Source organism: Carcharodon carcharias, chromosome 13 (genome assembly GCF_017639515.1).
Source record: "Carcharodon carcharias isolate sCarCar2 chromosome 13, sCarCar2.pri, whole genome shotgun sequence".
In the NCBI taxonomy this organism is placed as follows: Eukaryota; Metazoa; Chordata; class Chondrichthyes; order Lamniformes; family Lamnidae; genus Carcharodon; species Carcharodon carcharias.
Genome location: NC_054479.1, coordinates 76,656,064 through 76,679,400, shown reverse-complemented (window position 1 = coordinate 76,679,400; position 23,337 = coordinate 76,656,064). Strand labels below are relative to the sequence as shown.

The 23,337-nt window shown below is 41.8% G+C and overlaps 1 protein-coding gene and 1 pseudogene across 2 annotated transcripts in view; one reads left to right on the top strand and one right to left on the bottom strand.

Annotated features, from left to right (window-relative positions):
• The window catches only part of washc4 (WASH complex subunit 4), a 136,466-nt gene that overhangs the window by 96,609 nt on the left and 16,520 nt on the right, over nucleotides 1–23,337 (bottom strand). For both annotated transcript variants that reach the window (XM_041203248.1, XM_041203249.1), the window contains exons 6-11: nucleotides 18,116–18,183; nucleotides 9,209–9,291; nucleotides 8,435–8,477; nucleotides 6,825–6,928; nucleotides 4,005–4,125; nucleotides 3,681–3,804 (exon numbers count right to left, since the gene is read on the bottom strand). In XM_041203248.1, the coding sequence (XP_041059182.1) occupies nucleotides 3,681–3,804; nucleotides 4,005–4,125; nucleotides 6,825–6,928; nucleotides 8,435–8,477; nucleotides 9,209–9,291; nucleotides 18,116–18,183 (543 nt within the window). The remainder of the gene's footprint in view (nucleotides 1–3,680; nucleotides 3,805–4,004; nucleotides 4,126–6,824; nucleotides 6,929–8,434; nucleotides 8,478–9,208; nucleotides 9,292–18,115; nucleotides 18,184–23,337) is intronic.
• LOC121286572 lies at nucleotides 1,586–1,683 on the top strand (annotated as a pseudogene).

Below are 23,337 nucleotides of genomic sequence, written 5' to 3'. Positions count from 1 at the left end.
CAGCCCTATCACACTGGATATGCATGGCAAAGGTGCTCCCCGATGGGACTTAAGGCTAAGTCCCGACTTGTGGCATGACGTTTTGAAGAAAAATTAGATGACCAAGATATGAGTGGATTCACCTACAGCAGGAAAGGTAATTTCAAAGATCCTCTTGGCTCGGTTAGCAACACATTCTTGGGAAAGCAAATCAATTGATACTAAAGCTGCCTTTTTGCAGGAAAACCAGCTTCAAAGAGAAGTTGTTCTCCACCCTCCAAAGGATGCGCCAAATGCAGATGGGGCACTCTGGAAGTTAAATATATGTGTAAATTGTTTAAATGATGCTTCCAGAGTTTGGTATTTCTCTGTGAGGTCTGTTTTACTAATATTGGGCTGTTTTCGGTTGAAAGCAGATCCGGCAATATTTTGTTGGCATGATGGGGGAGACTTTTCAGCATTTTCACAATGCATGTAGATGACTTTTTGTGGGGCGGGCGGGAGTAATGAATTTGAAAAGAGTGTCATTAGTGGGCTTAGAACAGAGTTCAAGATTGGAAGTCAGGCCTCTTGGGCCTTTAAATATATCCGGCTGGAAATCAGGCACAGACACTTTTCATCAGCAATCCTATTTGGAGTAAGTTAATCCCATCGCAGTTAGTCATGATAGGGCCTCACAAAAATATACAGCGGCTTCCAAAACTGAAGTGGAGGAACTGAGAAGTCTAATCAGGCAACTGATTTGGATGGAGATACAAACAAGGCCAGGTGTCAGTTTTGATGTTTTAGAATTGAGCACTATAAAGAACAATCATAAGGCTGAAGACAATATTTGGGCAAACATTGAAAAAGTTAAAAATGAAGAATTGCTGAAATTCCCAACTTTGGGTGACGCTAGGAACATGAAACTAATTGTTTTTAGTGATACTTCTTATGCAAACCTCTGATGGGTTTTCAAGCACAGGAGGATTTATAACATTTCTTATGGGGCAAGAGAGGTAAATGTTGCCCTTTGGCATGGGAGGCTAAAAAGATACGGAGGGTAGTAAAGAATACTTTGGCAGCAGAAACACTCACTCCTGTTGAGGTGGTAAATGTGGCATTTTGTGAATCAAAGGTACTGGAAGAAATTCTAAAAAAAAAAGATTCAGGTACAAAACCTATTGAATGCATTGACATTAGGTCACTTTGTGATAATGTGCATTCTACAAAGTGCGTTAATGAAAAAATTACCAATTGATATTGCAAGTTTAAAACAAATGTTAGAGAACAAGGAAATCTCGAAGCTCAAATGGGTTGAAACTAGCCATCAATTGTCTGACTGAAACAATCTTAGAGGTGCAATCTCTAAGAAATTATTGGGGATTCTCAAAGAGAATCTGTTGATATGAGGAACTAGAAAGGAAAAAAGATTGAGACATTTTTGTACTTTTTTTTTAAAAAAGGAGGAACAGGGAAGGTTAATTTTCATTTCATTTTCACTTTCATTTCTTTGTTCCACTTAAGGATTACTTTCATTTTAAGAAAAAAAGGGGAATCTGTTAGGATAGGAAATAGTCAATAGTCAACAAGTGATTAAGTTAGTAATGAGAGATTCATTGGTTAAGCACACCACTGGGAGCACATATACTAAAATTGGAACGATACAGAGAAGATTAGCATGGCCCCTGCGCAAGAAAAAATAAAGAGAGGAAACAGGTGATGATCAGATGGAGTTTTATGTCAGTTGGAATAAAGCTCTGGAATATTAAAGGCTTGGTTTCTTTCTTTCTTACCAACTAGCCACCGCAGTTTCACAGTAGAGTCTGTAAACAGACATAGATAGATATTGAGTGGGCAAAAATGTGGCAGATGGAGTATAATGTGGGAAAATGTGAACTTGTCCACCTTGGCAGGAAGAAAATAAAAGCAGTATACTATTTAAATAGAGAGAGATTGCAGAACTCAGTGGCACAGAGGGAGCTGGGTGTCTTGATACATGAGACACAAAAAGTTAGTATGCAGGTACAGCAATGATTAGGAAGGCAATGGAATATAAAAGTGGGAAAGTTTTACTACAGCTGTACGGGCCATTGGGGAGAACACATTTGGAATATTGTGTACAGTTTTGGTCTCCTTATTTGAAAAAAAGATATAATTGTGTTAGCAGTTCAGAGAAGGTTTACTTAACTCATTCTTGGGATGAAGGGCTTTTCCTATGAAGAAAGGTTGAGCTGTTTGAGCCTATCCCCATTGCAGTTGAGAAGAACGAGAGGTGATCTTATCGAAACATATAAGATCCTGAGGGGACTTGACAGGGTGGTTACCAGGAGGATGCTTCCATTCATGGGGGAGACCAGAACTAGGGGACACAGTTTAAGAATAAGAGATCTCCCTTTTAAGATGGAGGTGAGGAGAAATATTTTTTCTGAGGGTTATTAATATGTGGAATTCTCTTCCCCAGAGAGCAGTGGAGGCTGGGTGATTGAATTTATTCACGGCTGAGTTGGACATATTTTTGATCGACAAGGGATTTTTTCGATATATTTTATAAATGTATAGATACAATAATGAAATAATGACTAAGATATTGGAATACAGAATAAAAGTTAAAACCTTGTCAATGAGCTAAATTTTGAAGAGTGGCCTACATTGTGGATAATACCAATCAACTGTAACAGGATATGGATAGGCTGGCAAAATGGGTGACTAAGTGGCAGATGGAATTTAATAGAGAAGTGAAAGGTGATGCATTTTGGCACAGGGAAAAGGGAAAGACAATATAAATTTAATTGCACAGTTCTAAAGAGTGTGCAGAGACAGAGGGATCTGGGTGTGCATGTGCATAGATCTTTGAAGGTGGTAGAGCATATTGAGAAAGTAGTTGGCAAAGTATATGGGATTTTGGGATCCATAGAGTACAAAAGCAGTTATGTTGAATCTTTTAGAAAAAACCCTGGTTAGGCCACAGCTAGAGAATTGTTTCCAGTTCTGTTCACCGCACATTTGGAAGGACATAAGGGTGCTTGAGCGTGTGCAGAAAAGATTTATCAGAATGGTTACAGGAACTAATGAATTTAGTTACAAGATTATGTTGGAAAAGATGCAGTTGGAGCAATGGCAATTGAAGAGGAGAGATGTGATCAAGGTATACAAGGTTATGACAGGTTTAAATAGGCAGACAAAGAAACTATTCCCATCAGCTAATGCTATAAGAGCTAACGGACAGAAATTTAAGATTTTGAGCAAGAAATACAGGGGGTTGTGAGGAACAACTTATTTTACGCAGCAATGGTAATGATCTGGAACTCTGTTTACGAGGGTGGTGAAAGCAGAGATGATTAATGATTTCAAAAGGAAACTGGATGGGCACTTGAAGGAAATAAATGCAGGGCTATGGGGACAGACAGGAAATGCAACTTACTAAATTGCTATACAGAGAGCCAGCACGGGCTCAACGACCTCTTTCTGTGCCATAATGACCGACTGAGGATTTCACCAGATGGATTGAGTTTAGGCCAGTGGTGTTTTGGAGGTGGAAGTAGGCGGTCTTACTGGTGGAGGATGTCAGATTGGAAGGTGAGTTCAGGGTCAAAACAAACACCATGATTACAAATGGTCTGGTTCAGCCTCAGAGTGGCCAGGGAAAGAGATGGAGTGGTGGCTCAATTACACATTCAAGAAAACCAGCCCTTATACTTTGAAGTGCAACAAGATCTTACCAAGCTTGGATTCTGCACTGGTGAAAATAGTGCGAATATTATGGGCAAACTCTTCTGCAAACGTGCTATTTTTTGAGACTGAGGTTGGTTCATTCCTCGTATCAAATTGCTGTTCAACACAGGCCTACAGAATGAACACATTCAATACCAAAGTGATTGTGAGAACATGTCATCCCATATATGTGAGCTATGACAAGCTGCTTCAGAATATTAAGTTAGGGGCTAATACTGCACTTTGTTTACATCTAATCAAATTTATTTTTGTTTGTAATGTACTTCAATTATTTTGTATTGGTGATCAATTATAATCAAATATCCCCTGACCTGAAAAATCATGCCATCCAACAACTGACCCTCCAACTTCAACAGCAATTTCTCAAATGGTTTCAGCTTTTCCTCAGCAATTCCAAATTTCGATGGATTATGGTGGACCGATTTCAGCAACCTAAAAATCATCAAAAACGCAGCTGTAAATATTCGCAAATATGAAACCTTGCAAGTAACCTACTTGCCCAACTGAGGAATAAGTATGACTATGAGATATGACTATGTCTTGAATTCCGAACAAATTTCAGGAATGCAAACTAAAGAACAATGAACATATCTATCTAGGTTAGCTTGTACACTGATTGCTTCCTTGGAGCCACAGCTCAGCAGCACCACTTTACAGTACTATAACCACACTCAACAGCACAAGTTTAAAGAAGTTAGCTATTCAGAAGAGTAATTGGTTGAATGGTTACAAAAGTGAAGAGTTACTTAGAGATGGAGATATTCACTCTGCAGTTTTACTTTTCTTCCTCTAAGAATATTTTGAGATGCAACATGAGACATATGTGGCAAGTGTAGCATGGCTTGGGAGGAACAGTTAATTTGGACCTATGGTTCCCACAGTTCATGGGGTTTGTTTCCTTACCTCATATCTGGCTCTGTTGTAGACTAATTGATAGAGATTAATTAATATGATTAGTCAATAACTCCATTAGCAAGACCGCCAGGATAGAAATCAAAAAATAGATGGACCTTGGTCTTTTTACATCAAACAATTCCGATCATATGTTCCTCTTCAGTTCCCCTATATTATAAAACTCTCCCTAGAAACATTCCCTCCAACCTTTTCCATCTACATGTGGAATGAATTTTGTTACGTGCATCAATGTCAAGGTAATGTGTGGATGTGCGCCACAAGTAGACACAACAAAAATATGCATTTTTTTTTTTTAAAGTTGCCATAGGTATGGAAGAAAAAAATACCACCCCTGCCTTTGACATGGTAACATGCTAGTCTACAAATTACCAGGCTTACTGAATTCAATTTTAAATTTACCATGGTGGCATTTGAACTTACCACCTCTGGGTTTTAAGTTCAGTACAATAACCATACATGAGAGGTATTTGTTAGTTTTCAAACTGTAGCTAGTATTTTAGTCATTTGATAGAAAGTGAGTTGAATTGGTAGCATTGGTTCAAGACAAGGATCTTCTATTTCAATTTAACAAGCTCAAAATAGAAATAGCTAAGGAGGCTTGCCTTTTGAATTGACAGGTATGTGGAAAAGGCAACTCTTATTTTTCAGCTTGAGTGTTTACTTAAAACTCTTATGAATAGTGAGGAAAATAGCTCAGTCATTTCTTCACATCAGCAAACAATCAGGCAGAGGTAAAGTGTCTGAATTTGGAGAGGTTGACACTAGCAAACTGGAGGGTCAAGATCAGAGAGACACATTGCCCTGTAAATTAAGTGAATATTGAAGGGGGAAACTACATCTGGGAACTGAGAAAGAGAGGTTGCGAAGACAGAATAGAATTCCAGAAAGGAGTGAGACTGTTTTTGGGGAAATAGTGGCATTTATTCCATCTACAGTTTTTTAGATTAAAAATCTATGAATTGTGAAGTAATAAACTGGGTTCATCGTTTTGAAATGTAAACCGTCTCTCTCACAATGCATACAAAAGTGAATTGGGGGAGGCAGTATTTGGAAGTATGCATAGTTTAAAATGTGCCATGAAATAACACATGAAACTGTGTGGTGTTCTTTGGCAAATCAGGGCTAGGAATTCAAACTCTTAAACTCCCTAGAAATGCCCTAGTGCTTTTAATATGTTGAATGCTTGAGGATCAATCTTCCCTTAATCATTCTACAAAACCAGCTGCAACAGGATGAATAGATCAGTGATATTATCTGGCCCAAAAGTCCTCTTACTAACTCTTAATAATTTAAGAAATCTAAATAACTCTTTCAACTTACCTCCTGCCCACTGCCCCTCCTGGCCTCCCTCCCCACCTGCTCACCACTTCTGTCTCTGACCCTCATCCACTTGCCATTTCTCTCCCTGACCCTCCCGCTCACTGCCTCCCTCCTGACTAGCCACCTCCCTCCCCCGAACCTTCCATTTGCCACTGCCTCTCCCTCCCACTTGTTCACTGCTTCTCTGTTGCTGCTTCTTCCTCTCGCCTCTTCCCTCTCCTGACCCATTGCTATAATTATGGACTCGTGAGTGGGACAGTGAAAGTAAGGAAGTGAGCAAGAGGCACTGCAAGCAGGAGGGTGGGGGGTCGGGGGGAGAAGCAGCGAGCAGGAAAGACAAGTGCTGAGTGAAAGCTTTGAGCTCCAAGAACTGACACAAATGAATTTTGGCTGTTAATTTCACTTAAGTAATCATGTCAGCCTCGGCTTTCATATATTAATTTCATGTCATGAGGGTATCTACCAGTTCTTTGCTCATGGATTAGAGTAGCAGTAAACTTAATTTAACCAGCAGCATGTGTGCAGCTCTAATAATTAAATGTGCGGCACTCGATGGATCATTACACTGCCATGCAGCTTAAGAAAGGACACTGGTCCCAGCTATGACAAGGGAAAGACAGCCCAACACCATGCTACAGGACAGCTAACTGTTAGAGAAAATGGCCTGGCTGACCTGTTCTCACATTTTTTGGTTGTGTAGAAACCTCTAGATTGATCTACATGCCCTCCTCAAAAGGCTATTCAAGATGAGAATTAAACCATGCACTGAATCAGATCCAGACCATGCCCTAACATTAAGACATGGCAAATTAGTAGACAAACGTGATCTGCCTGTGTACTAAATGATTTAAGTTAGTGATATAATTTGCTTCTTATTTTATACTTCACATTCTAACCTTTTGTACATGATCCAGTGGTCCTTCAAGGTAACATGATTCACGATTATTTCATCCAAAGTGAGGAGAACTGCCAGCAGCTCTCCTAGGTGTTCATATACAGTCTGCAAAGTATGCATTTATACACAATTACAACATTACTGCACAAAGATACTATCTCCACATTCAAACAGAAGGCAACCAACTTGTTCCAGTACAACTACAACACCAGCCTCCAAACAACAATATGGAAAAGTGCCCAGCAATGTCTTGCCCACAGAAAGCAGGATAAATTCAAACCAGCCAATTACCACCCCATCAGTCTACTCTCAGTCATTAGGAAAGTGATGGAAGGCATAGTTGACAGCGCTGTCAAGTGGCACTTACTCACCAAATTGGACTTCAACAGGGCTATGCTCCAGATCTCGCCTTGATTCAAACACAGACAAAAGAACTGAATTCCAGAGGAAGGGAGTGACTGCCCTTGACATCAAGGCAGCATCTGACCAAATATAGCATCAAAGAGCCCTAGTTAAATTGAACTTAATAGCAATTAAGGGGAAACTCTCCATTGGTAGGTTTCATACCAAGTACAAAGGTTGTTGTGGCTGTTGGAGGTCATCATTTTAGCATTCCTCAGGGTGGTAAGCTAGACCCAGCCATCTTCAGCTGCTTTATCAGTGACCTTCCTCCAGCATAAGTGGGGACATTTGCTGATGACTGCACAGTGCCATTTGCAACTCCTCAGGTATTAATGCAGTTGTTCTAGCAAGACTAGAAAAATATTCAGGCTTAGGCTGATAAGAAGCAAATAACGAATGGCCACACAAGTGCAGACAATGACTATCTCCAACGAGAGAATCTAACCATCTCCCTTTGACATTCAACAACATTGCCATCATTGAATCCCTCTCCAGCTGGGGGTGGGGTGGATGTTACCATGGACCAGAAACATAACTGGATGAGTCACTTAAATACTGTGGCTACAAGAGGTCAGAGGCTGGGAATTGCACCATGTAACTCCCCAAAGCCTGTCTACTATTTACATGGCACAAGTCAGGAGTGGGATGGAATACTCTCTCTGCTTGCCTGGATGAGTGTGGCTCCAACGGCACTCAAGAGGCTTGAGACCGTCCAGGACAAAGCAACCTACTTGATCAGCACCCCAATGCCACCTTAAACATTCACTCAGTCCACCACCATTGCAGTGTGCATCATCTACAAGATGGACTGCAGTAAATTGCCAAGCCTCCTTCAACCGCACCTTCCAAACCTCTGACTTCTTCCAAGGGCAAGGGCAGCAAATACAAGAGACCACCATCGCCTGCAAGTTCCCTTGCCAAGTCACACACCATCCGGACTTGGAATGATATCGCTGTCTCTGGATCAAAGCCTGGAACTCCCTTCCTAACAATACTCAGTGCACCAACACTGCAGCGGTTCAAGAAAGCGCTCACCATTGACTACTCAATGGCAATTAGGGATGGCCAACAAATGCTGGCTTTGCCTATGACATTCATATCCCATGAATGAATAAAAAAAAAATCAAGTGACTTATTTAAAAATGAGTTGTTGTTAAACTGTAATCAAAGGAAATGCTAATCTAGACTATTTTTATTTTAACTCCTCACCTGGAAATGAACCCCAGTCGTTTCTATGACTTTCGATGCAGTTCTAAGGAGAAGAAAAACTTTGGTAACACCGAAGTTCAAAATTAAGACAAATAGTTAATTTCTCACAAGAGGCTATTATGCACAATTAAGTGACATTTGCAGCAGATTATAACTGACTTAACTTATTCCTACATTGGATGAAAGAGTCCTCATTGCTTCTGTAAGAATCCTATGAAAAACATTTTTCAGGATTTGTGCAATTAAAAGGAATGGCAGATACTGAAAATCAAATACAAACATCAAACACTGGAAATACAACACTTGCTGTTGAAATGCTACCCCCTGCCTTGTTTCTTTCCAGGTGCTGTGTATTTACAGAAACACACTAAATTTGTTGAAGGCAATTCTGATCTTGTTATTTCTGGTTTGAGTCCACAGCATACAACTCTTGATAATCTTTTAAATCCACAGCATACAAGTTGTAGCTAATTTGATACTAGCACAAATATTTCTGCTCAGAGGCCTCAGGGCGGCTGATGTGGGAAATAGAATGTAACATTTGTGTGTAAAAAATGAGATTAAAATACATTGTAGAGGCAGAATGCAACTCCTGAACTTTCGAGGGAGACCTTAGGTGTTAATGTGGAAAAGTATTCCATTCACCAGCACCAACATCCCTCACCTCGATCACAAAGTGCAGGCAACATTTTTAAAACACAATAAAGTATTTCACTCTTTCTTCACTCATTGCAATTACCTAGTGTACTAAGATACAATGGAGAGTTCACTTACTTATTGCTAGTGTAGAGTGAAGCCAGCTGTTGAACAATATTCATCACCACTTCGTAACATCTTGTGATAAAGCAAGATAACTCCTAAAAGTGGAAACAATCACGTTCAGTCATTCTATCAACTCTCCTGTTCAAAGCTTGTGATAATTTCAAGAAAGCGATCATCTGAGGACCATTTCTTGACAACTTCTTTGAGCTCTCACATCCCCCCCCTATATAAGAGCACCCAAGCCAGGAGAGTCCTCCTGCTGCGACCTCACCAGTGCAAGAAACAACAGCAATTATCCTCTCAATTGGCATTTATGCTTGTTTGGGGTGGGAGGTGGGGGTGGGGTGGTGCAGTGACACTTCACACTCTCCTCAGCAATGTTACAACTGAAAAAAGCAAGTGAGTGATAAAAATTGCTGCAGAGGCTATTTAGAATCATTTAACATTCCATTCAGCCCATCATGCCTGTGCCAGCTCTTTGAAAGAGCTAGCTAATTACTCTCACTCCTACTCTTTCACCATAGTCCTGCAAATCTTCCCTTTTTAAGTGCTTATCCAATTCCCTTTCGAAAGGGACAATCAAGTCTCCTCCACCATCCCTGCAATTCAGATCATCATAACTCACTGCATAGATCTATCCCCCTCTAGCTCTTTTGCCAATTATCTAATGACTGACCCACACACCTGTAAGAACTCTTATTCAATAAAAGCCCCTTAACTCCAGCACATCTCTTGCACTGCTGTTCACAGACAGAAGAATGGAGGTAAACAGGAGGGTGTGTGCAAGGAAGTTTTTATCATTCATTCATTCATTCATTCATTCATTCATGGGATGTGGGTGTTGCTGGCTAGGGCAGCATTTATTGCCCATCCCTAATTGCCTTGATATGGACAGGTTAGGTGAATGGACCAAAACTTGGCAGATGGAGTTTAATGTGGATAAGTGTGAAGTTATCCATTTTGGTTGGAAGAATAAAAAGGTGATTTATTACTTAAATAGAGAGAAACTTCAGAATGCATCAGTGCAGAGGGATCTGGGTGTCCTCGTGCATGAATAGCTGAAAGCTGGTATAAAGGTACAGCAGGTAATAAAGGCGGCAAATGGAATTTTGGCATTTATGGCTAAAGGAATAGAGTATAAAAATAGGGAAGTGTTGTTGCAACTGTACAAGGCATTGGTGAGACTGCACCTGGAGTACTGTGCATAGTTTTGGTCCCCTTACTTGAGGAAGGATGTAGTTGCATTGGAGGCGGTTCAGGGGAGGTTCACTAGATTGATCCAGAGATGCGGGGCTTGTCTTATGAGGAGAGATTGAGCAGTGTAGGCCTATATTCACTAGAGTTTAGAAGATGAGAGGAGATCTAATTGAGGTATAGAAGATGCTAAAGGGGATAGACAAAGTAGACGTGGAGAGGATGTTTCCTTGTGGGGCATTCTAGAATGAGAGGCCATAGTTTTAGGCTAAGGGGTGGTAGATTTAAATCAGAGATGAGGAGAAATTACTTTTCTCAAAGGGTCATGAATCTGTGGAATTCACTACCTCAAAGTGCAGTGGATGCCGGGACGCTGAATAAATTTGAGGAGGAGGGTGACAGATTTTTAATTAGTAACGGGCTGAAGGTTTATGGGGAGAGGGCGGGAAATTGGAGTCGAGGCCTAAATGAGATCAGCCATGATTGTATTGAATGGCGGGGCAGATTCGAGGGGCTGAATTGCCTACTCTTGCTCCTAGTTCTTATGAGGTGGTGGTGGTGAGCTGCCTTCTTGAACCGCTGCATTGAATGTTAGGCAAGTGCTATCATCAGAAATCAGGGCAATGCAAACCAAGGAACAAATCAGCAGCAAGGTGTCCAGGGCAGGGACATAAACCTTCGCCAGTCAATAGGAAATGTCCATATGAGGCCTGAAGGAGTGCAGTCAGGAATTTGCAGGTAAATAATGCATAGTTAAATTATAATTTAGTGATTTATTTTTCTGTTTGATGGGCTGTAAGCTGAAACTGTGAAGGCAGCTGACAGAGAGCTGAATTTACTTTTAAATCACCTTTCTGATTGGTTACATTTTTTTAAACCATAGAAAAATCAGAAAATTTGGAACACCAGCCTGCATTAAACCAATCAGAAATCTTATTCGAGATTTCACATACAAAGAAACAGTAGAGACAGATGGCTAAATGTTTGTGTGTTAGTCCAGTCACTGAAACTCCACCAGTAAATAGAAATGTTAAGACATGGCTCCATTAGTTCCTTCATTTTTTTATTTATTCATGGGATGTGGGTGTTGCTGGCTGGGCCAGCATTTATTGCCCATCCCTAACTGCCCTTAAGGTGGTGGTGAACTGCCTTCTTGAACCGCTGCAGTCCATGTGCTGTTAGGGAGGGAATTGCAGGATTTTGACCCAGTAACAGTGAAGGAAAGACGATATATCACGAAATCAGGATGGTGAGTGGTTTGGAGGGACACTTCCAGGTGGTGGTGTTCCCATGTGTCTGCTGTCCTTGTCCTTCTAGATGGTAGTGGTCATGGGTTTGGAAGATGCTATATAAGGAGCCTTGTTGGGTTGCTGCAGTGCACCTTGTAGATGGTACACACTGCTGCCACCGTGCATCGGTGGTGAAGAGAGCAAATGTTTGTGGATGGGGTGCCAAACGGGCTGCTTTGTCCTGGATGGTGTTAAGCTTCTTGAGTGTTGTTGGAGCAGCAGTCATCCAGACAAGTAGAGAATATTCCATCACACTCCTGACTTGTGCCTTGTAGATGGTGGACAGGCTTTGGGGAGTCAGGTGCTGAGTGACTCACCGCAGGATTCTTAGCCTCTGACCTGCTCTTGTCGCCACAGTATTTATATGGCTAGTCCAGTTCAGTTTCTGGTAAATGGTAATCCCCTGGATGTTGACAGTGGGGGATTCAGTGATGGTAATGCCATTTAACGTCAAAGGGCGATGATTAGAATCTCTCTTGTTGGAGATGGTCATTGCCTGGTACTTATGTGGTACGAGCGTTACTTGCCACTTGGCAGCCCAAGCCTGGGTATTGTACAGTTCTTGCTGCATTTGGACAAGGACTGCTTCAGTATGCGCGGAGCCGCAAATGGTGCTGAACACTGTCCAATCATCAGCGAACACCCCCACTTCTGATCTTATGATGGAAGAAAGGTCATTGATGAAGCAGCTGAAGATGGTTAGACGTACGACATCAATTAATTGTTTACCATAGCTTTCCACACACAATAAAATGGACATTAATTTTTATACTTTAATTCTCAGCACTGCAGCAACTCAAAAGTGAGATGCATATGGCAGGTTTTCTTCCAACTCCTTGATTTTACTTTTAAACCATTTGATGAACTGAAGCTTATTTAGACTGTTATGAAAGTCAAACTTATGTTAACTCCGAGGGCTGAGGGTGGGAACTTCAACTCCCGACGGACATTGGAGCTTTTGTGTATGTGCAAACTGGGTGCAGGGTGCGCATGCACAGACTGGCATTTTATGTTCTTTTGGCTCAGCATGCCTATGCAAGAAGAAAAACAGCAGTGACCAGGAGCAGAGCGCCATGGAAGACAAGTGTCCCAGGGAGGAGACAGGGACAGGAAGAGGTCCCAGTTCAGTTAAAAGGAACAGAGAAACAGGCTCCAAACAGGAAAAGGGCTGCAGGTAGCAGACTTTAATCGAAAAGGGTTCAGAAGGAGTTCTGGAGATCCAAGAAGGCAGCCGAAAGTTGGTGACTCTGTGCTGCCGGCCTTTGGGGCAAAGGTGTCCCTTTGAGCAGTGGCATTCTGCCTGGCACAGCCAAAGAGCTGATGCTGTGCTTGTGAGTTGGTGTTTGAATGCATACTCAGGAATCCAGGGGAATGGAATCTCGGGAGAGAGACAAACTGAGAGGTGAACCATTGTTGATGCTGTCTGATTGGAGCAACTTCTGAAGAGAATTCCCAGGTGAGGTCTTCAAAGGAGGTCAAAAACCATAGAGAAGTTACAGCGCGGAAAGAAGCCATTCAGCCCATCGTGTCTGCATCAGCCAGAAGTGAAAAAAAGAAACTAGCCGCTTCATTTTTAATCCCACTTTCCAGCCCCTGGTCTGTAGCCTTGCAGGTTACAGCATTTCAGATGCAGATCCAGGTACCTTTTTTAAATGAGTGGAGTGTTTCAGCCTCAACCACCAATTTAGGCGGTGAATTCCAGACACCCACCACCCTCTGGGTGGAATAAGTTTTTCCTCAAGCCTCTTTAATCCTTCTACCAATCACCTTAAATCTATGCCCCCTGGTAATTGACCCCTCAGCTAGGGGAAACAGGTCCTTCCTGTCTACCCTATCTAGGCCTTGTATAATTCTGTACACAATTAGGTTATCCCTCTGCCTCCTCTGTTCTAAGGAAAACAACCCTAGCCTATCCAATCTCTCCTCATCGCTGCAATTTTCCAGCCTTGGCAACATTCTTGTAAATCTCGTCTGTACTCTCTCCAGAGCGTATATGTCCTTCCTGCAATGTGGTGAGCAGAACTGTACACAATTCCAGCTGTGCCCTAACAGGCATTTCATACAGTTCTAGCATTACATCCCTGCTTTTGTATTCTATGCCTTTTTCAATAAAGGAAAGCATCCTAAACACCTTCTTTACCGCCTAATCCACCTGTCCTGCCACCTTCAGGGACCTGTGAACATGCACTCCAAGATCTCTCACTTCCTCAACCCCTCTCAATATCCTCCCATTTATTGAGCATTCCTTGCTTTTTTGCCCTCCCCAAACGCATTACCTCACATTTTTCTGGATTGAATTCCATTTGCCACTTTTCCACCCACTCAACCAAATCACTGAAAACCACTTTCCAATCGCAAACACATTCCATTGACCATTACCCTTTGATTCCTGTTGCTGAGCCAATTATAGATCCAATTCACCACCTTCCCCTGTATCCTACGGGATCTCACCTTTCTGACCAGTCTGCCATGTGGGCCCTTGTAAAATGCCTTACAAACATCCATGTAGACAACATTCACTGCATTGCCCTCAATCAATCCTCCTTGTTACTTCCTTAAAAAATATTAGGTTAGTAAGGCAAGATCTTCCCCTAACAAAACCATGCTGACTACCCCTGATCAATCTAAGTGACAGTTTATCTTTTGTCTCAGAATTGATTCCAATAATTTGCCTGCCACTGAAGTCAGACTGACCAGCCGATAATTATTTGGTTTATCCCTCGTACCCTTCTTAAATAATGATACAATGTTCACAGAGACAAAGTACTCCCCAAAAGCCCTGTCCACATCTTCAGCATCAACACACAAGTTGCCATGCACATCTCTGATAGATCCTACCCTTTCCTTAATAATTCTCTTGCTCTTAATAAACTGGTAAAACATCTTTGGGTTTTCTTTGAGTTTACCTGCCAATAATCTTTCGTATCATCTCTTTGCTTTCCTCATTTCCTTTTTCACTTCACCCCTGTACTTTCTATGCTCCTCTAGGCTTTTTACACTTTTAAGCTTTTTGTGACTGTTGTAAAGAACATGTCTTTTTATTTTCTGTTGGACTATGGATTAGAATTACAATGGCTGCAGTTTAAAGGACATGTCCACTGGAACAGGATGAGAGGTATATATAATGTTGCAGTCCTGGAACAGGGTGTGCCATAAAAGACAGGATGGTTCCAGAAAGGAGTCCTGAACTAAGAGAGCTGCCTGACAACAGCATTTTAACTGATTCCTGACCAGGTGACCAGGGTTTTGTGAGGGAGCAGAGCATAAAGCGCCTGGCCTGCAAAGAGAAAATATCTAAAATCTCTTTTCCTCATATCTCTATAACATACTCTCTCTCTGAGGAAATCTCTCTCAAGGGGCAAAAGGCAAAATCACTGTCAGAGACATTGAAAGGCAAGTGCTCAACCAGTGAGCCAAAAAGTGAAAGTGCTGGAAGGCCACCTCTTGTCATGAACAAGAACTGAAAGGAATTCTGAAGACATTGATCAAAATCAACCCATCGAGTCCTGGACTCTGGAATTGGTGCTATTGGACTGTTTTATCCCACCCTTAAAATCAATGTTTTTGTGTATTATGTGTCTTGTACGTGTGTGTATAGGGATTTAAGTTATAGCGTTAGAAATTAGTTCATATTTCTTTCTTTTGCCGCTAGTTAATGAGTTTGTTCAATAAAGTTATTATTAAGTTTACAAACCTGGTGCTTGGATTCTGTTAACCTAAATTCCCAGTCAGGTAGAATTGGGACAATCTGGTGGTTTGGTCAAACTTTTCACATTTGTTGCGGCCTGGGGAACAGTGGGGCTTGATATAACAGCGCACTGTCCCCAGTGAGTCGTGACAACTGCCATACCTTTTTTTTTCTGTTTTATCTTACCTTGTGTGCTCCAGGCAGCTCTAGATTTGGCAGTACCCCCCTTTTTTCTTTGTCTACACCAGTGCCAGTACAATCTCACTTTTTAACACCTCCCACTGATTTGATAGTTTTCCCTTCTAGTAGCTGTATCCAGTCCACTTTTGCCAAATCACCTCTCAGCTTTTTAAAATTTGTCTTCTCCCAATTTAGAACTTTTACTCCTGTTCTATCTTTATTCTTTTCCATAATGATAAATCTAACTGTACTAAGGTCACTATCTCCAAAATGGTCCCCCACTTCATTCACTTGCCCAGCTTAATTTCCTAAGGCTAAATCTAGAATTCCACCCCCCCCCCCCCCCCCCTTTTCGTTGGGCTTGTTACGTGCTGGCTGAAAGGGTTCTCTTGAATACAAGTTCAAGAATTTTGTGCCCTCTGTGCCCTTCACTCTGTTCGTATCCTAATTGATATTAGGCTAGTTGAAATCTCCAACTATTACTGCCCTATTTTTTTTGCACTCAGGTTTGCCTACATATTTGCTCTTCTAACTTCCTTCCACTATTTGGGGTCTGTAGTACACTCCTAGCAGTATGGCCACCCCTTTATTTCTGAGCTCAACCCATATGGCCTCATTTGATGCTTCGTTTAGTATATCATCCCTCCTCGCAGCTGTAATTGTTTCTTTAACCAATAACACCCCCCAGCTTCCTGCCCAACCCACCCCACCCCACAATCCAGTCTGAAAACTATATCCAGGGATTTTGAGCTGCCATTTTTGCCCCTCTTTAAGCCCAATTTCTGTTATAGCAATGATATTGTGCTGCCATCTATCTGAGTTCTCAGCTTATTGGCTTTATTTGCTATACTCCTTGCATTTCCATATATACCTTTTAACACTGCCAAACTCCTGTGGTGTACGCTTTTTAACCTGTGCTTCTTCTGTCTTTTCAGAGTCACTCACTAATTCTCCATGTCCCGTTCCCTGTTGTGAATTTGCTCTCTGGTTCCTAGCCCCCTGCCAACCTAGTTTAACAACCCCCCCATCCTCCCCAACAGCACTAGCAAATTTCCTTGCGAGGATATTCATTCCAGTCCTGTTCAGGTATAGACAAGCTGACTTGTCTCTGTCCCACCTCCCCCAGAAATCTGATACCATCCCTTCCAAGCCAACTTTCCAGCCACATGTTCAATCACTTAATTCTCCTACTTCTATACCCACTTGCACATCCTAAGACTTTGTGAGACAGAGTTTCAATGAAATTGTTTGACACACTGTTTACTGGCATCTGGGTGGGTTGTTGAGAAATCCATGAACTCTGTCTCAGTCACATCTCTCTTTACTATGCAGTGCTGTGTATTCGACCACAGTTTGCTTGTTAATTACATATTAACCCTGAATGTTAGAATATCGGATAAATATTATAAATTTATTTTATCTTTCTTACCTTTATATAGTAAAGTTTATTTTTGTTTGTCCAAAACCCATGGTACCTTGTAGTTTTATTCGCTTAGTAAGTGTCTTGAATCTCAAAACATTTGTTTACTTTAAGCAAAACGTTATCCTAACTGGATATTACCGACAACTTGGGGGTCTGGCCAAGGATTGTGACAAGACTTCATTCTACAGTGTTAATGCAGAACCAATGGTCATTGTCTCAATAAAATTTAATTTTATTTAGCTCTAGGTTTAATGCTGAATTCATGGCAATTTTCAGTTTTAGTCCAAAGAACAACCAGATGTCACCTAACAGCTTAAATACATATTTACTGCCTCTCATTAGAGTAATCCTCAACCTACTCAGTTCCAAATCAGCATTATACATACAACTTGCAATTTTTCCAATACATAAGAATCAATAATATGATGGGAAATTTGGTGGGTCAGGTTTTTTTTTGTTTTTTGTTCAGTTATAGGGTGATCATACTCTATAATTAGGGTTCAGCCAGAGCTCCTCGGGATGTGTTAATGCAGCTTCCTGGGGCAGATATGTTTTGTTTTGAGGATAACTAAAGCACACATTGAGCACAGAAAAGGTAAGCAGGAACAAGGCCAATTCATCAGATCCTTCAGGTGGCTGAGTTACACAGGTACCAATGACATCTGGGATTCCGCTAAGTTATACCACACAGTGGAGCCAGAGTAACACAACCTCACCACAATCTGAGAATGGAGATTTTGAAAGCAAAGCGAAAGGAGGTTAAATACTTTGTCGAGTACAATGAAAATACACAAATAATTTAAGTGGCTGAGATCAAACAGGAACAGATCGTAGGAATATACTTTCTGAAGGAGCACTAGAACCTTGAACAGTTTAAGATCTAGACACAGCTCAGCAATTAGAGATAAAAAACATGACAGAAGGCACTACAAATATTGGTCTGTCTCCCCCAGATTTGAGCCAAGCAAAGATAATAAAGCTAAACTTATGGAAACAGTTTCAATATAAATCAAAAAAAGTTTTCTTCCCAAGAGGGGTGTCTCAAAGAACTCTAAAGCAGCTCATAAACACATTGAGATCGAGGATTTTCATATCCTTATCACATGCATTGACAAACAACTGTGAACCAAAAACAGGAAGCATACCTGTAAAAAAGAAATAAACCTGCCCATCTGGATCTGAGACTCTCCTTCCACAATACTCGAATCTGTAACTAGAATAGGAAACAAGATTACTGGACCATTCCAGATTGTAGGGCAGGGAGAGAGACAGAAGTTAACTGAATGCAGGTGGTGAGCGTTAATTGGGGATGACCCAAGTTCATATGTACGGGGGCAAGGTTTCCCTGCTGGCCTAGTGTTTAGGATTCAGTGCTTTCACTGCCATGGCCCGGGTTCCATTCCCAATCAGGGAATGACCATTTACCGGTTTCATGCAAAACTGTTAAACAGGAGCAAGCTGAGACTGTGCTGAATGGATCTACAGGTGCACAATACTGTATGCAATTTGAGCCTCTGCAAATAAAAGCTTGTAAGTGTATAAATACTTGGCTCTAGATATTATCCTTCACCAGCTAGCTATCTGAATTAGAATAGAGAAAAAAAACAGACAGACGGGCAGGGACAAGGAATAATGAGAGAGACAGAAAAAAGGAGAGCGGGTGAATTTTAGGCATTTAAAAAAAGGAAAGATTTTTGCAGAAAGCACTTACTCTTCAGATAAGCTTGTTAACTGGAGTACTACAGTAATAAAATACCACTCCAGAGATAAATTGTCTTTTATTTTTGCGTAAGAGAAATTTATCAAAAATATACTGAACATTATTTGAAAGGGCTGTATGTACATAATTATACTGTAATACGTGTTGCAATGGGCATTTATAAACACGTTTTCTAATGATACAAAGCTAGGTGGAAATACATGCTGAGGTGGACTCAGCATGTAGGTTGAGATATGGACAGGTTAAGTGGGTGAACAAGGTGACAGAATAGAACAGATGTGTGAGGTTATTCACTTTGGTATTTAGAAAAGAAAAGCAATATTTTTTAATACATGAAACCTGTTGTTCAGAGAGGCGTGTGTATATTCATACAAGAAACACAAAGTTAACATGCAGGTGCAGCAAACAAATAGTACCTTGGCCTTTATTACAAGGGTATTGGAGTAAAGGATAAGCAGGTCTTGTGACAATTGTTAAAAGACTTTGGTGAGACCACACCTGGAACACTGTGCACAGTTTGGATCTCCATATTAAGGAAGTTGTTTTGCCTTGGAGGTGGCACAGCGAAGGTTCACTAGATTGGTTCCTGGGATGAGAGGGTGATCCTTTGATGAAATACTGGGTAAATTGGACTTATGCACTCTTAGTTTGGAAGAATGAGAGGTGATCTCATTGAAATATGCAAGATTCTGAAAGGGCTTGACAGGGTAAACACAGAGATTTTTTCCCCGGCTAGAGAATCCAGAACATGAACAGAGTTTCACAATAGGAGTTTGATCATTTAGTGCTGAATCAAGCAAATATTTTTTCGCTCAGAGGGTTGAGAATTTTTCGGAATCGTCGATCCCAGAGAATTGTAGGTGCTGCTCTGTTGAGCATATTCAAGACAGATTGATAGATTTGGGGTCTCTCAGGGAATCAAGGGCTATGCAGAATGAGCAGGAAAATGGAGGTGAGCTAGATGATCAGCCACGATTGAACTGTTGAATGGTAGAACAGTTGATGGGTCAAATGGTTTCTCCTGCACCTACTTCTTATGTTCTTACAAACTGTACTAAATGGGGGCTCAAATTTTGGACTTACTACAGAATGTCTAGAGAAAACACGGATGAGAGAACTTGCTCACGCAATGGGTGATGCAGAGTGTACGATATGCAAAACATGGCAAGTGAAAATGCGAACAACGAAGTCATGAAAGGTGGGACTTTATTGTACTTCTTGAATGAGCCACAGATGGGTCTTTCTGGCTGTTTTCATTTTTCCATAGAATGTGTTTTCATTGAACACTTTGAACTGTTTCTTTAAATGTTTCCTACTGTCCATTTACTGGATTGTTTACAGTGACATTAATTATCCCTGCTTCATTACAGAATACTAGATTTAACATGGCTTTATCCCTAGGCAGTTCCAGAAGGTATTGCTTGAAGAAAATGTCACAAAAACATTCTACAAACTCATCTTCTAGACCATTCTTGCCAATGTTCTTGTCCAAGTCTACATGGAAATTACAGTCCCCACAATTACTACATTTCCTTTGTTACAAGCTTCAATAATTACTTGCTTAATGCACTGTCCAATGGTGTAACTACTGTTAAGGGGCCCATAAACTACTCCCACTGTTTTCTGACTATTGCTATTCCTAAATTTCACCCATCCGGATTCTACTTCATGATCTTCTGAAGCTAGATCATTCCTCATTGATAAAGGCAAAATGCTGCAGATGCTGGATATCTGAAACAAAAACAAAAATGCTGGAAAAACTCAACAGGTCTGACAGCAACTGCAGAGAGTCATACGGACTCAAAACATTAACTCTGTCTTTCTCTCCACTGATGCTATCAGGCCTGAGTTTTTCTAGCATTTTGTTTTCATTCCTCATTGATATCTTATGATATTCTTTACCATCAGGGCTACCCTTCCACATTTGCCATTCGGTCTGCCTTTCCGAGATAGTGTCCTCTGGAATATTTATTTCCCAACTTTGATCACTTTGCCACCATGTCTCTGTAGAGACAATTAGATCTAAACATTTACCTCTATTTGCATCACTGGTTCAGCTATCTTGTTGCAGATGCTTCATGCATTCAGATAAAGGACATTTAATTTCAATTTTTTTAACTTCTATTCCCTGCAATGACCTTATTCGCTGATGCACAATTTTTGTTAAACTCTCTCTCCCTTCCTGTCCCACTCTGTTTGCCTTTACCCACATTGCTATACTGTTGCAATGCCTCGACCTCTGTCTTGGGATTTCTACATCTCCCTTCACCTGAACCTCCCCAGCACTGCCCTCATTAGTTTAAAGCCCTGTCCGCAGCCCTACTTATACAATTGGCCAGGACACTGGTACCAGCCAATTCAAGTAAAGCCCATGCCAGTGGAATAGTTCACCCCTCCCTGAGTACTGATGCCAGCGCCCCGGAATCAAAATTCTTTCTCTCCACACCACTCTCTGAGCCAAGTGCTTAATTCACTAAACAATCCGGAGAGGATTACCTTTGGGATATTCTGCATTTTAATTTGGACCCTAACTTCTCAAATCCTCTTAGCAGAACATCATTCCTAGCTCTACTTATGTCCTTGGTTCCCTTGAGGACCACGACAACTGAATCTTCCGTGCCTCCCCAAGTTCCTCTCCAGCAGCGAGATGTCCTTAACCCTGGCAATGAATAAGCAACACAACCTTCGGAGCTCCCTGTCAAAGCTACAGAGAATAGTATCTATCTCTCTGATTATACTGTCTCCTATCACTAGCCTATTCCTCTTCACGACTCCCATTTGAATGTCCTTCTCATCTACATAGGTAGCAATCACATAGCTGTTGGACAAAGTCGTGGGCTGAGGCTCCTCCATCACTACATGCTGGTTCCCCATTCTTGCCTCACTCACAGTCCCTGACCACCTCAAATCATGCCTCGCCTAAGGGATGTGACCGCTTCCCAGAACAAAGTGTCCAGGTACCTTTTTCCTTTCCTGATACATTGCAGTGTCTGTAGCTTAGCCTCAGGCTCAATGGCTCTGAGCTGAAGCTCCTCAAGCTGCAGAAACTTATTGCCCTGGATCACACTGGTTTCCAGGGGTGCCCACATTCTGCAGTTGCAACACATCACTTGCCCTGCCCTATTTATCACGTGTTAATTTACTTTTCTTAATTAATAGGCCTCCATTACTCCCAATAAGCTTTACAGCTGAGGGGGAGGGGTTGATGTAGTGGTAATGTTGCCAGGCTAATCCGAGGCCCAGGCTAATGCTCTGGGGAACATGGGTTCAAATTCCACAATGGCAGCCGGTGGAATTTAAATTCAGTTAATAAAGCTGAAATGTTTTTTTTCTTAAATCTGGTCTTGGTATTAGTGACAATGAAACCATTGCCGACTATCGTAAAAACCCTTCTAGTTCACTAATGTTCTTTAGGGAACGAAATCTGTTCGTTCCTGGTCCGACCTACATGTGACTCCAGAGCCACAACAATGTGGTTGACTCTAAAATGCCTTCTGAAATTACCTAGCAAACCACTCAGTTGTATCAAAACTGTTACAAAGTCTCCAGAAAGGAATGAAACCAGATGAATCATCCGGCATCAACCTAGGCACCGGGAAGACAACAGCAAACCCCGCTCTGTTGGCCCTGCAAAGTCCTCCTCACTACCATCTGGGGGCTTGTGCCAAAGTTGGGAGAGCTGTCTCACAGACTAGTCAAGCAACAGCCTGACATAGTCACGCTCACGAAATCATGCCTTGCAGGTAATGTCCCAGACACCACCATCACCATCCACACATACCCAACAGAAGTGGTGGCACAGTGGTATACAGTCAGGAGGGAGTTGCCCTAGGAGTTCTCAACTTTAACTCTGGTCACCATAAAGTCTCATAGCATCAGGTCAAACATGGGCAAGAAGACCTCCCACTGATTACCATGTGCCACGCACCCCCCCACCTCATCTGATGAATCAGTGCTCCTCATGTTGAACACCATTTGGAGGGAGCACTGAGGGTGGCCTGGGCACAGAGTGTACTCTGGTTGGGGAACTTCAATGGCCATCGCCAGAAGTGGTTCGGTAGTACCACCACAGACCGAGATGGCCAAGTCCTAAAGGGCATAGCTGCTGGACTGGCTCTGCGGCAGGTGGTGAGGGAACCAACAAGCGGGAAAAATTTGACCTCATCCTCACCAACCTGCCTGCCGCAGATGCATCTGCACATGACAGTATCGGTAGGAGTGACCACCATACAGTCGCTATGGAGACAAAGTCCCGCCTTCACACTGAAGATACCCTCCATCATGTTGTGTGGCAATACCACCGTACTACATGGGATAGATTTTGAACAGACCCAGCAACTCAAGACTGGGCAATCATGAGGCACTGTGAGCCATCAGCAGCAGTAGAACTGTACTCAATCGCAATTTGCAACCTTACGGCCACTCTATCGTTACCATCAAGCCAGGGGATCAACCCTGGTTCAATGAAGAGTGCAGGAGGACATGCCTAAAAATGAGGTGTCAACCTGGTGAAGCTATGACATAGGACTAATTGTGTGCCAAACAGCATAAGCAACAAGCGATAGACAGAGCTAAGTGATTCCACAACCAACCAGATTGGCAGGTGGCAAATGTAACCCCACTATGTAAAAAAGGAGGGATGGAGAA